Source organism: Melitaea cinxia, chromosome 28 (assembly GCF_905220565.1).
Source record: "Melitaea cinxia chromosome 28, ilMelCinx1.1, whole genome shotgun sequence".
NCBI classification, from domain to species: Eukaryota; Metazoa; Arthropoda; class Insecta; order Lepidoptera; family Nymphalidae; genus Melitaea; species Melitaea cinxia.
In genome coordinates, this window is record NC_059421.1 from 4,608,586 (window position 1) to 4,623,330 (window position 14,745).

The 14,745-nt window shown below is 32.8% G+C and overlaps 1 protein-coding gene across 1 annotated transcript; it reads right to left on the reverse strand.

The window, feature by feature from the left end:
* Positions 1 to 9,723: 9,723 nt before the first annotated feature.
* LOC123667427 lies at positions 9,724 to 13,174 on the reverse strand. Its single transcript, XM_045601328.1, has 7 exons — positions 13,168 to 13,174; positions 12,935 to 13,101; positions 12,591 to 12,641; positions 11,395 to 11,442; positions 10,871 to 10,981; positions 10,074 to 10,154; positions 9,724 to 9,838 (listed from the first exon to the last, which is right to left on the reverse strand). Exons 1-7 carry the CDS (start codon positions 13,172 to 13,174, stop codon positions 9,725 to 9,727), a joined length of 579 nt encoding a protein of 192 aa, XP_045457284.1. The 3' UTR covers position 9,724.
* Between the last annotated feature and the right edge of the window lie 1,571 nt (positions 13,175 to 14,745).

Below are 14,745 nucleotides of genomic sequence, written 5' to 3' on the forward strand. Positions count from 1 at the left end.
TATTTTTTTTTAATGTATTTTACATCAGAACTTTTGACTGGGTGGAGCGATTTCGACAAATTTTCTTTTAATCGAAAGGTGGTGTGTGCCAATTGGTCCCATTTAAATTTATTTGAGATCTAACAACTACTTTTCGAGCGATATCTAATAATGCGTTTTTACTTGACGCTTTTTTCGTCGACCTACGTTGTATTATACCACATAACTTTCTACTGGATATACCGATTTTGATAATTCTTTTTTTGTTGGAAAGGAGATATCCCAAGTTTAGTACCGTGATAAGAAAACCAGGATCTGATGATGGGAACCCAGAGAAATTGATGGAAATTCTTGAAAATCCGCAATAACTTTTTACTGGGTCTACCGATTTTGATAATTCTTTTTTTGTTGAAAAGGGGATATCCCTGGTTTGGTTTCATGTTAAGGAAACCAGGATCTGATGATGGTATCCCAGAGAAATCGAGGGAACTTCTTGAAAATCCGCAATAACTTTTTACTGGCTGTACCGATTTTAATAATTTTTAATTTAATCGAAAGCTGGTGTTTGTCATGAGGTCACATATAAATTTTATTGAGATCTGCAGGCCTAGCATGCGCGCCACGACAAAATTTTGTCTACCCCTTTTCTCGTATTATCTCTCTATGTCTACAGTAGCTAACATGCGTGCACGCGATACTCTTCTCGTTACGTCAATAGAAGAGATAATCATTAAATTTTAGTGATCTGTGATATTTATCTCTACGGAAGCTAACATGACATCGTAATTTTGTCGAATTTTGTCGTTTTAGGAAGAGAAACTTCTCGTTTTCAATATTATCGACGAGAAAGACGATAAATAAAAAATAAATAAAACCGGGTGCCTATTTTTTGTATACCATGGCGTTTCCCTATTATCTATAATATATATAAAAGCGAAAGGTCACTCATTACGAAATCTCCGAAACTATAACACTCATAAACTTGAAATTTGGCAGGTAGTCTCATTATAGGACGTAGACATCCGCTAAGAACGGATTTTACGAAACTCGACCCCTAAAGGGGGTGAAACGGGGGTTGGAAGTTTGTATGAAAATCCTATGTTTTTGAAGTAAGAGACTTGAAATTTAAAATGTATACTGTATAAATGGTGAGGTGTTCAAATAATGTATCTTTAGAAATCAACTCCCTTTTGGGGTTAAAACGGGGGATGTTAGGTTGACTCACTCATCACGAAATCTCCGAAACTATAACAGCTACAAATTTGACATTTGGCAGATAGGTTCCTTATAGGGCGTAGACATCCGCTAAGAACAAATTTTACGAAATTCGACCCCTAAGGGGATAAAACGGGGGATGGAAATTTGTATGAAAGTCATGTTTTTGAAGTAAGAGAGTTGAAATTTAAAATGAATGCTCTATAGATGGTGAGGAGGTGTCCAAATAATATATCTTTAGAAATCAACTCCCTTTTAGGGTTAAAACGGGGAATGGTAGGTTGACTCACTCATCACGAAATCTCCGAAACTATAACACCTACATACTTGAAATTTGGTAAGTAGGTTTTGTATAGGACGTAAACATCCGCTAAGAACGAATTTTACGAAACTCGACACCTAAGAGGATAAAACGGGGGTCGGAAGTTTGTATGAAAGGCCTATGTTTTTAAAGTAAGAGACGAAATTTAAAATGTATGTTCTATAGATGGTGAAAAGGGGTCCAAATAATGCATCGTAATCTATATATATATAAAAGAGAAAGGTCACTGACTCACTCATCACGAGAACTCAAAAACCGCTGGATGGTCTATTCATCCAGGATGGACAAAGATGAAATTTAGCAGGGAGGTAGATTATAGTTAGTAAACGTCCGCTAAGAACGGATTTTTTGATATTCCACTGGTAAGGGCGTTTGATTGGGGTTGATAGTTTGTATGAAACATATACAGCAGCTATAAGTTCGCCTGCTAGGTTATTTATACTGCAGCCTGAAAATAAAACTAAAAATGTGGTGTATAGAGAGGTTTTATAAAAATAACTAATAAATTATACTAAATTGTGCCTTTTAAAAAATTACTCAGCGTGATAAGCATTTCAAGTAACTGAAATAAAAATATAATTCGCTTAAACATACATAACATATATACATATAAAACATATACCACATAAAACATAGTAATGCATATCTTCATAACCACTCGAACGTAGTCGCGGGCAACAGTTAGTGTATTATAACAATAAGTCCCCAAAAGTGTATGTGATCGATTCCCTCAAAATTTACTGAACGGCTTTTCATGCGGTTTTACCAATGGAGAGAAGGCTTCAAGAGGAAGGTTTACGGAACGACTAAGCCGATTTTGATGAGATTTTGAGTTTCACTGGAAGTTTGCCGGGAAAACTTTGTGACTCACTGATTTAAACGCGGGCGAAGCCGCGGGCACAGCTAGTAATTATATAATTTCGGTATACGAAGAGCGGGAAATGCGAAAAGTCGAGTGAAGTGTGCCATATAATGACACAATAAAACGTATTTGCGCCTTGTTGCTTCTTATTCTAAATAATAATAATAATAATACTTTATTTCAGACCAAAGTATAAGTCCATATTGGGTTAGTACAACAAGACAAGACAACATTCAGAAAAAAAAACAAAACAAAATTATATTAAAAAAATCAATAAGTAAAAATAAAATTAAATAGAATAAAAGTAAAATAATAATAAAAAAAAAATTTAAAATTCAAAAATTTTTAAAAATTAAAAAAAAAAAAAAAACAATGCGTGATAGAATTACAATTATCTAATGTGCGACAAGATATAAAGCACAACACGAGCATATTGTTTTACATATATAATTTAATTCATTTACTTACGCCGTTTTATTTTCCATATTAGATTTTTTAAATTAGATATACACTTTTTATCTTAGCCAAAAGGCCGAGAACATTGTTAAATAAAACATGTGTCACTCGTTTGAAATTATACAAACGTTGGCTCATCCCGGTTTGGCACGATTGGTCAATAACCTTGTAAATTCAACTTTACGACATAAGAAATAAGAATGATATTCAGTTGTGATTATGGTTGATAATGTTTCTCTACTCGACAAGGCGAAGTCTTCGGAAGAGAATTTTGTCTCTCGTAGTGCGCATGTTAGGGTAATCGAGAAAATACTCGATGTAGACATTATCTCTCTCTCTCGTCAAGAGATATCTCGTTGTATGCATGCTAGGCCGGCTGATAACTACTTTTTGAGTAATTTTTGATAACGCGCAGTTACTTGACTATTTTTCGTCGATCTACGTTGTACTACTCGTCGATGTAATTGAAGTCGGTTTTTTTTTCGTTTGCGAGCAAACACAATTATTCTTACTACACAAATAAATAATACTAATTAAGAGAGATACAACTTTTGTTGTACCTTTCTTTAATCATATTCAGGTGAATAATAATTTTAATATATTTTGGTAATAACCAATTACTTGGATTTTAATTAATTTACGTACAATATTAACTTTAAGACCTGTTACACACATAAAATGTTTTTTTTTTTAATCATATAACTACATTTTATAAGTCAAATATTTTAATACTGCTTCTGAAATATATTAATTATTTTAATATATAATACTATTAAACGAGCAATTCTTGTATATATATAAAATCTGAATCTCGGAAACGGCTCCAATAATTTTCATGAAATTTAGTGTGCAGGATGTCGGGGGAGATAAATAAATCTAGCTAGGATTCATTTTTAGAAAATGTCGTTTTATCCCAGTTTTTTGACAATATATTATATAACAAAATATCTACAATATTGTTAGATTAAGAAGGTAAACGCAATTATTAATAAAGTTGTAAGAGCTCACTCAGGTGGGAAATCGGCCGGTCGCGATTGAAAAGACCACGGTTCAAATCCTCAAATTTCCAGATCGAATATTATTTTTTCTTTTTTTTTTTATAATTGCACTCGTTACTTTTTATTTAAATAGTCAGTTCTTATTTTTTATTATTATGTCGGTAAAATCGAAAAATATTATTCATATTTTATCATTATTATTTTTTAATTACTTTTTAATTTTTGATTTTTTATATTTATTTATATTTTTTATTATTGTCGGTAAAAAAATATTATTCATATTTTATAAATATGTAATTCGTATTTAAATATGATTTTCAAAAAAACATGAGTTACTACTACTACTTGACTAGCCCGTTGGCGCAGTTTGTAGTGACCCTGCTTTCTGCTCCGAGGGTTGTGGGTTCGATTCCCACCCTGAGTCTGGGTGTAATATAAATATTTATTTATATATTTATATATGTATTATTTATAAGTATGTTTATCGAAAAAAAAATATGTAGCTATATACCAGTCGGCTGTTACCTATAACACAAGCATTAAGTTGCTTACTTTAGGAACAGACGACCGTGTGTGTATTGTGTAGATATTTATTTATTATTTATTTATTTACTAAAAATACCGAGCTAGGTTCGGTCACCCAGGTACTGATTTATAAACTGATTTAGTTCAGGTCATTGTACACTTTCAATGCTAATTTTCCCGAGTCAGGATCGTTAAATAGTCTCTTCGTTCCTGCGCAACCAAAATTTTGGAGAACACTTAACTTAGATATAGCGCTTTATAAGGCCCTATGTATGTACCAGATAACAATTGTTTATTTTTGCTAAGTTGGGAAAAACTGAACTATTTTAAGTCACAAAAAGCTAATCGCCTTAGTTATGGAATAAATAAATCAGAATGAATGAGAAATATTTCATACGATGATATTATACTTAATCGATGATTTTACGGATTTAAAATAAAAGTAGCCTAAGTTACTCTTTATTCCATCGGATATCTCTGCCAGTGAAATTCCAGTCAAAATCGATCCAGTCGTTTCAGAGATTGGCCGGCACAAACAGATAGACAGACAGACAAAATTGATAAAAAAATGTTATTTTGGTATATGTACCGTGTGTAGATGCATATGCGTTTAGTAAAAAGCTGTTACCTATTTCAATATGACAAACAGACACTAATTTTATTTATTAGTATAGATTTAACCAAATGAACATTATTTCATGTAAATTATTGAATGTAAGAGGTCAGAAGGGGCTGCAAAAATTGAATAGCCTAATAGAGGCAAATTTATAAATCCGCCATTGAGACCTAGTTGAAACATTGATGAAATAAGTAGCTCGACTACTCAAAATAGATGTTTAAAATTTCACAGAGCTGAATTTTTGTAGAGACTGAGTAACCCAGTAAAAATAGTGCCGACAGTCGCCACAAATTCCATATATTTAAAAAAAATCAAGGTCAACGGTAGAACTTTTTTTTGTATTTCTAAAAAACGATTATTTTCATCTTAATTTAAAAAAAATTAAACTTCAAATGGAGCGGTAGGCATTTTTGTCCCTAGACCTAAAGCAGCCTTTCCCAAAGTGAGCGATAACGCCCCCTTGTGGGCGCTGCAGGCCTAAAGGGGGTAAGAGAACCAGAAAATAAAATGGTGACGTTGTATAGAGGCTTGCTGGTCGATTTAAATCATCCTTCATATTAGTTTTTATATTGGCATGGATTATGTTTGTTTTATTTGTAAATAACTTGAGACCTTAGCGCCGCTGTGTACTACCTACTGCGCTCAAGTCTCAAGTTAACTCTTGCAGGTTATAGTAAAAGTCTCATTTAGAATTAATGATTAATCTCCGCTAATATAGCTCGCAATTATTAATTTAATTTAAATTTATAGTGGTTTTAAAGTTAGTGAAAAAATGGGGGCACTATAAAACAATTTATTCTCAAGTGGGCAGTAGACAAAATAAGTTTGGGAACCCCTGACCTAATGCATCCACGCTCCTAGCTTGACTTTAACGATTAAATTAATTAAAAAAAAAAAATAGAATCTAAAAGATTGCAAACATTAATTAAAAGATTCTTTTTATGTACAGAAAATTAATGTAAAATAATGTTTACATAATCAAAGTCTTTTTATCCAACTTGATCTCGTAGTTCTTGAAATGATTCTATCTAATGGACGAACGAACTTCAATGTCGGATAATAAAGAAATCTGAATTCAGGTGAAACAGCGCGTCGAATAGGTTTTACCTGTGAATTAAAAGTTAATATAGTTATAGGTAAATAGATAGATGCTTCCTATAAAAATAAACTTGTAATTTTTTTAAAAAGTGGTATTAACACTTTAAAAAAAACTTGCTTTGTGGTTACGGCAGTAAAGAATATAGTCATCCCCTCTCTTCCCGTGGGTGTGGTAAGAGGCGACTAAGGGATAACAGAGTTCCACTACCACCTTGGAACTTAAAAAGCCGACCGATGGCGAGATAACCATCGAACTGCTGACTTTGAAATGCACAGGCCGAAGACGGGCAGCAGCGTCTTCGGTGTGACAAAGTCAGCCCTGTGGTCACCAACCCGCCTGTCCAGCGTGGTGACTATGGGCAAAACACACGAGTTCGCGTTATAATGTCAGACGCGAATTTGTAGAGACCTATGTCCAGCAGTGGACTGTGATAGGCTGAAGTGGTGGTGGGCTTACTAACAAAACCTTAGGTACTCTATCGAATATAACTGGACTGCAGTTCAGTTGTATTTAATGTAATAGATCAAAAACGTTGATATTTTTCCTAATAAATGGTTATTTATGACCTACCTCATTCCATGTTTGTGTTAAAGCCAAAAACAAAAACAAAATCTTTTGCATGATTTTACAATATATCGAAGTGAAATAATATATTTTTCACACTTATCTGAATAATAAAGTTATTGAATAAAAAGGCAATAGAAAAAAGATTAGGTATAAGTAACAAAACTCAGTTTACGACAACTATATTTTTATAACCAAAGTCGGATATGACTGTTGAGATAAAAAGCGATAACGTAATATAAATCTTTTATGATGATGGTTTATATGGAAACTGTTAACAGGTAACCGTGTCTTTATTAAAACATAATGTATGTTGGCCTACCTTTCAAGTCAAATCGCACCCGAGCAAGCCGGATTTGTTAAAGGAAGAGGCACTCGCGAACAAATTCTTATATTGCGTCAGATTATTGAGAAGGCCAGAGAATTCAATACAACCCTTTACATCTGCTTTGTGGACTTTCGCAAAGCATTTGATACGGTCATATGGACACACCTCTGGACAATACTTGCAGAAATGGGTGTACCGCATCATTTAATAGTTCTGTTGAGGAGGCTGTATGAAGATGGTACTGCAGCGGTAAAAGTGGATGATACCCTTTCAAGTAATTTTAAGACTGAGGCCGGTGTACGACAAGGATGCATCTTATCGCCATTACTCTTTAACACCTACACAGAGTACATTATGTGTATTGTCCTGGAAGATTGGACAAAGGAATATCGGTTGGGGGACACGTGATAAATAACCTTAGATACGCTGACGACACTGCCCTTCTCGCACAGACTAGAGAAGACATTGAAAATCTTTTGACCCGTCTAGAAAATATCAGCCTCCAATTCGGACTTGCTATCAACCGAGACAAGACGAAGATGATGATAGTGGACCGGGCTGAACAAAGTGGAAGCAATGTACACAAAATAGCTAATTGCGAAGTGGTACAAAACTATATTTACCTCGGCTCCACTATATCAAGTACTGGAGGATGTGGCGACGAAATAAGGCGAAGGTGCGCCATGACCAGGTCTGCTGTGGAACGACTGGGAAAGATTTGGAGAGACAGAAGGATCACCAAGAAGACTAAAGTCAGGTTGATGAAATGCCTTGTGTTTCCAATCTTTCTCTATGGAGCCGAAACTTGGTCTCTGAAACTGCAGGATCGCCGTAAAATCGATGCATTGGAGATGTGGTGCTGGAGGCGCCTCCTAAAGATCCCGTGGACGGCGTTTCGCACCAACGTATCCATCCTCAGAGAACTTCGTATCAAAGACAGACTATCATCAACTGTACAACTACGAATACTGAAGTTCTTTGGGCACATCTCTAGAAATGAAAACTCGATGGAGAAACTAGTGGTGCAGGGCCAGGTGGAAGGCAAGAGAGCACGCGGTCGGACGCCAACCCGCTGGACAGACGTCATCACAAGAGCTACTGAGTCCACCGTGGTCCAGTGTACTCGCGACGCCTCCAACAGAGGGAAATGGAAGCACATCGCCAGGAGAGCTACCCTCGAAAATATTATCAACCCACCAAACACCCCACTATGTACCTCGTCAGCGCAGCCACGACCACTCTGACAAGAGTGTGCGACTAAGAAGAAGAAGAAGAAGAATGTATGTATATATTGACATTAATATTTTTTCAAAAGTTTAAGAAGAATTAATTGATGATGAACGATGTTTTGGAATATAAAGTAGATGGCGTATCATTATAAGTTTTGTTATACCTAAAATCTTATGTGAAATTTCGAATAATATTTTATTGTTGTTTTAACGATTGATTTTAATTAAACATGATTGTACTAAAATATGAATTAAAAAAAAAAAAAAACTACAGTAACAGATGTGGATTAACTTTCGAAAAAAAAAGTAGTAAATGATGAACTTACCATTATTACTACACATTGTTATTACAGTAAGTATAATAGTTAAACATAAAAATCATTTTTTATATTAGATAATATTCGTACTTAAATAAATGAACGCCCTTTTGCCTTTTAGGTCTTTATTACTTTTATTACAACAAATAATGCTTTAAGATCATACAAGCTAGACCAAATAGAACATTTAGAAGGCTTTGATTCAAAATACCAAACAAAATACCAGACAAATAATTTTAATAATAAATATATCGTAATTATCAAGATAAAAGATAAAGATAGGAACAATAATGGTAAAGATTTCAAACCAATAGCACGAATTAATTATGGTGGTCAATTAAGAAAGAAAAAGATATACGAGGAAAGACTACGGAGTCAACATAACAATAGAATTAAAGAAATAAGTGATTTTATGAGAGATCGTATAGATGCAACTAAATATTTGTACGAAGAAATTGAAAGAATTGAAAGAGATAGAGAAGTCAAAGATGAACTCAGAAAAATGGTAGCATATCTCGAGAGACCGGAGAATAAAGCCGAAAAAGAAGCTGTTTTGAATTATTTTGATAAAAATAACAAAATTGTCAGGAAAAAGAAGAAAAATGTGTGGGATCAACATACTAATGATTTGGTTATAAACGTTATGAAAGATCCTTTTAATGATGGCACGATAAATTAAAATAATTTTTGTCTTTTATTTATGACTGATTTGGCAAGTTTTAAATGATATTAAGGAGACAGTAAAAATACCATTATTTTTATTTACAATATTGTTTTAGTAATTCTGCATTAAATATTGAGTCGCACCGAAGACGTTGCCCTGCGGTCACCAACCCGCCTGCACAGCGTGGTGACTATGGGCAACACACATGAGTTCAAGCATTTTTGGTGCGAACTTGTGGAGGCCTATGTTCAGCAGTGGACTGCAATAGGCTGAAATGATGATGATGATGAAATATTGAGTGTAGTGATTGAAGAAGCAAACGTTCTCGTTCATCAATTTGCTGCGTTTCTTTTATCATAACAATTAGTTACTAAAACAGCCTGAGGTGTGGTCGAATTCGTTTTATTCTTTAGTTTCTTTACGAGAATGCTCTTAGGACCCCTACCTACCTAGACTAAAATTTCAATTGTAGCCAAAAAAATTCTAGTATTTAACATATACCTGCTTAATAACTTAAATATAGATATGAAATAAAAGTAGCTCCAATTTATTCGTAATTATTTTTATTAATAACATAAAGAAGACGAGGTGATTTTTGTTTCAAAACTGATATAAGATCGTAAAGCTTCGATCCAGGTGATATTTCTACTGTAAACGGTTCCTGCAAAGGAAAAAAGGGTAGAGACTTTAAAAGTAAGAATTTGTTTGAAAATTCAAAAGATAATTAATGGTAAGGTTTATTTTTTATAAATGTTTTCAAAAATGTCGCTTAATTGCAAAGAAAAATATTTTACTCTGTTAGAGCAAGTAGTTTTGCAAAGAAAATGGTAGCTTTTCAAATTTTGAACGCAAGCGTCTTATATTTTGTACTGTTTAATAAATTAGCATAAACTCACCAGTTCATTTTGATTGTCAATGGATGATCGTAACACCTTATCTGGGTCTACATCTTCTTTCCATACGCTGTCCCAATAGTCCTACGTAAAATTTTAAAGATCAACTTTTAGTTAAATATATTTGGTTTCAAAGTAAGTGAAGGTAGAAAGAGAGAGGCGTTTCGTATATTACTGTAGGTGCAACTAAAGAAGTTTTACTTCAGTTGTGTGGTCCAAAGCACACTCATTTTTTATATAAGACAAAATGTCCCTCAATTAGGATTATCATGTTTTCTTTTTTCATAACAATGGCACTCTCAAACCGATTTTTAATCTTAAGTTGTGATTACACAGGACATATAATTTGTATTTGATTTGTTTTAATCACATGACTATAGCGTGGTGCCATAGGCCATGGATATATCCAGAATTTTTTGATGGTGGGGCAAAAAATATATGTAAAAACTGTAACTTGTTATTCATCTTAACCATCTAAACTACTTCAAAAATAATAGCTTGCATAGGCCTTGGCTAAGTTTAAATTAGTTGAAATTACCTTATTAAATTCTAAAATATCTATTACTAGCTGCGGGCCTATGTTAGGCATATGCGCCATCTTATTCCGCTGTAATTACGCCTACGCCATCATCCATTGCTAATACAAAGTAAGAAGCGGTACCATCGATATAAAACCTCGTCTTAAAAATACAATATTAGACAGCCGTGTGTTGACAGGCACTTTGTGTATTTTTACAAGTTAATTATTAACCTACTTAGAAGTATTTAGGAGACAGAAGCTAAAAAAGGCAACAACGTACCCCAGTTCTTAAAATATCTTTTCTTATAACTTCGTCTGCGGGATTTTTCGGTTTGGCCGCTTCTAAGATCGCTGATTCTTTTGCTATAGCAAGGACGAATTCTGGCGGTGCCTATCAAAAAACGCTTATTAGCATATTAGCATTTATATTGTGTCAATAAAAATAAATGTGATAATCCTGCGTTAAATACGAAAATCGGTAATTCATTAGAGTAAATACCACAAAAAGTCTTTATGCTCTGATTCTACAATAGTCGTTATTCAACGATGTTAAACCATATAAAATTCTTATACGTTAACTCCCTAGATCAGAAATTTGATTGGGTTGGTTTATATTGTTACCTACCTATATACATTACGCGCAGAATTTTTCAAACTACTTTCTAAAAATAAATGCGTCCACTAAATGTTTTGGACATTATTTGAGTCGCTCTATGAATCTACGGAGTCAGCGTGTCATCTAAAATGAAATGCTAAAAAAATTCGTTCTATAATTTCACAGTTATTAATTAGTATTTACTTTACCTTCACAGGTGTGAGTTTATTCGTTAATTTTTTGCCTTCCAGATGTTCCTGTGAGAATATATTTTTATTACAATGTAGTCAAATTAGTTTTTATTTTATTGAGACTAGCTGTACCCTCGAGATCGTTCGCGTGGGAGTTTCTATCTGGGTACTCATTGTTTTTTTAACGGCGTGATCCTGATCCCATGGAAATTATGGGACAAAAGTATATTTTGCCACATGACCCCCTTTATTATATTTTAGCCGTTCTAGAGCCATATGTACAGACATATAGACAAACATTTAAAAACGTTTTTAATTTATTATGTAAATTTAAAAAATCTACCTCGTTTTGACAGACTTGAAAAAAACAAAGTAATTTTTTTGGTATGCGGAATGTAATATTTTAACTTTATTTGTTTACGAGCTGTGTTTGCGACTTCGTCCGCGTGGAATAGTGACTTTACATGCTCAACTTGATTCTTTAAATTCGCATAACTTTTCTTATTTATGAACCAATCAACATGAAACAAACATTAAATGTTAAGTGAAGCTTGCCACAATATATTAGTGAAAGCAACATCTAAATCGAATAAGCTGTTTTTAAGCACTAGCACAAGCGTGCACAAACGCATAGACAAATAGATAAAAATTCTAAAAATCATTGTTTTGGATGCTATTTGCATTGATAAGGGTCCCAATAATATTTTTTCTCATAATATATCTTCTATGTACAGACAGCGATCCGTTACATTTTTATTATATTTATTGATTTAATATTTATATTTTTTATTTTTTATAATTTAAACCTATAGGATTTTAGTTGTTTTTATTCGCAAAATTTTTTGTATTAAATATCAATATAATTCAATATAATAAATCTGGGTGGTAGGTACACGCGTGCGGTGAACGCGGGTTTTCCCGCGTTAATATTGATTTCACAGGAATTCCGGGATAAATTAATTCCGGGATAAATTAATTCCAGGCCTTTATGTTGCCATAAAAGTGTGTGTGTGTGTGTATTCCGGCAATTAGGACGGACAAACAAAAATATAGACAGACAAACATTTTAAAATCCTTGTTTGTTTTAGTGTCGTGTAAATAAGTAATTACCATTAAAAAAAACCCAGTCATTTTCAAATCACAGACACTTCAATTTTATTTATATATCAGTATAGATGTATAGATGTACAGATTTGAAACAATTTTTTGCTTACCTTTGCAGCGTTATCTAAGGCAGCTTCTGCTGCATTATTAGCCGTATTTTTCTAAAAAAATAATAGTAACTAATTATTTTCCAAACAGCTTTCGTTAATATCAGTGACGCAGCGAGCTTAATTCGCGCCCGGGCATAATGCCTTTTTAGCACTAGAAAACCATATAGTATGTCCAGCAATTTTTTGTTTTGCGCACTTTTGGCGCCCTTTTATGAGTAGCGACCGGGATATGACACACTAGTTAATATTAATATGGGCCTTGGGTTTAAATAAACAACGCGTTCTAGTAATAATTTTAAAATTTGAAAAAAGAAGTAGAATTAGAAGTCAGTAAAATTGTCTACCTCAAAATATGGATAACTTAACACAAATCTTCGTCCAAAATCTTCATAGTTCGTAGGAATGCTATAATGTTGATTAGTTCCAAATAAATCAGCATAATCTCCTGCTTGTTTTTCCTTACTCCTTTCTTTTGCCTTTGTAATGAAAATATCGGTAGATATAATTTGACCTTTTTTAACACTTACAATTAATTATAAACAATTCTAAAGCTACTTAATTACAATAAGAAAGTAACTTGCCATATCTTTTTATATGACTCATAATTTTGACAAGGTCTTTGGCGTCATTATATCTTAAAAGCTTTTTAAATATAAAAGCAAGCTTTCAACTATGACTTGTCTAACACTTAAAATGATTATAATGTTACACTAGTGTAATATTATAAGCATATCTGTTTTTATCTGGGCTATCTGGATCCTGATAAAAGCAGATAAAATATTTATGAAAATTGTATAAAAATTTTGCTATCCCTGTTACAAACACACAATAGTTTACAACAACTTTCAATCAATTATCGTTTTTTATTTGGAATTTTCAGCAAGGATGAGCTAATTGTCGTTTATATTGATGAAAGAAAATTTTGTAGACTAATGAGACATTTTTTTTTGTAGTCTGATGTTATTATTACTTATATTTTTGTCAGAGCTACACTTTTTTATATATTATGTTTTTAAATAGCTCTGAGTATACAGAATTTAGGTATTTAACCTTATTTGCTTAATAATGATACTGGTAATCGCAAACAAAGCGACGTGTACAGTTAATTATTTATATATTTGTCAGTACCTGATTTTCATCCATTTCATTATCTTTCTTGTCACCATTTTTTAAGTTTTTAATGTCTATATCACTGTAAATGCTTTCAATATCTTCAAATATATCATTTTCTATGTTTTCAAAATCTTCATTTTTATCATCTTCTATGTTTTCAAAATCTTCATTTTTATCATTTTCCAGGTTTTCATTATCTCCTTCCATAGGATTATTTACATCGTCACCATTTTCTTCTGGAGATGTTTGAGTCAAACATATCTTTTGTGAAAAAGAAAAATCGGGTTAGTTGTTTAGTACCTTCATAAATAACATTATTTCTGTTTTTATTTATTTGCGACTTAATACAACATTACCCACTCACACTTACTCTATTTCTCACGTTCTACTCTTATTTAAGTACTCACGGATAGGACAATGCTGTTCGTAATGTCACCGAAATTTTGGGCAGGTACCTCAAATCAATTCTCAAACTCACGGTAAGTCCCATTTAAATGAAAGTTTTAATGCTGACCGTAAAAGATTAAAAACTCACACGTTCATTTAATCTTTAAAAAAAACTTTTTACAACATTTGTATTAAAGAGTCAATAATTTAAAAATGAAAACTCCGATGTGAGATGAAGTAAAAAATTCTCTGTCCTTTCGTTACTATATATGTAGAAGTAAGCTTACCTCAAAATGCAGTACAAATAATGCATACAAAATACCAATAGAAATTTTATTATTCATGACTATGACGAACAACTAACTAAGATCGATAAGAAAATATGCAAATATTATAAGTTTTTTTAATTATTTTAATGTTTTACGATGTATAGTTTCTACTATGGTAGAGATATGATTTTTACAGCTCCCAATAAAATGAAAAGCCTGTGTCGATAGACTGGAAATTCACAAAACTCAAAGAGAAACACTTAGACTCCGATAACATATGGCTCATATAATTATTTAATATCCCCAACATATTAGGTCCTTGTGTTTTGATATATTGGTATAAAATAATACTAGCTTTTACACGCGGCATCGCTAGTATTGATTTT

What these genes read in the sequence shown, in the direction of transcription:
- LOC123667427 (XM_045601328.1), bottom strand. An exon ending in ATAAACTCACACCTGTGAAG is followed by an intron (nt 10,982 to 11,394) that starts GTAAAGTAAATA and finishes GTTTTTTGATAG; the next exon opens with GCACCGCCAGAATTCGTCCT. An exon ending in TTGACAATCAAAATGAACTG is followed by an intron (nt 9,839 to 10,073) that starts GTGAGTTTATGC and finishes TTTCCTTTGCAG; the next exon opens with GAACCGTTTACAGTAGAAAT.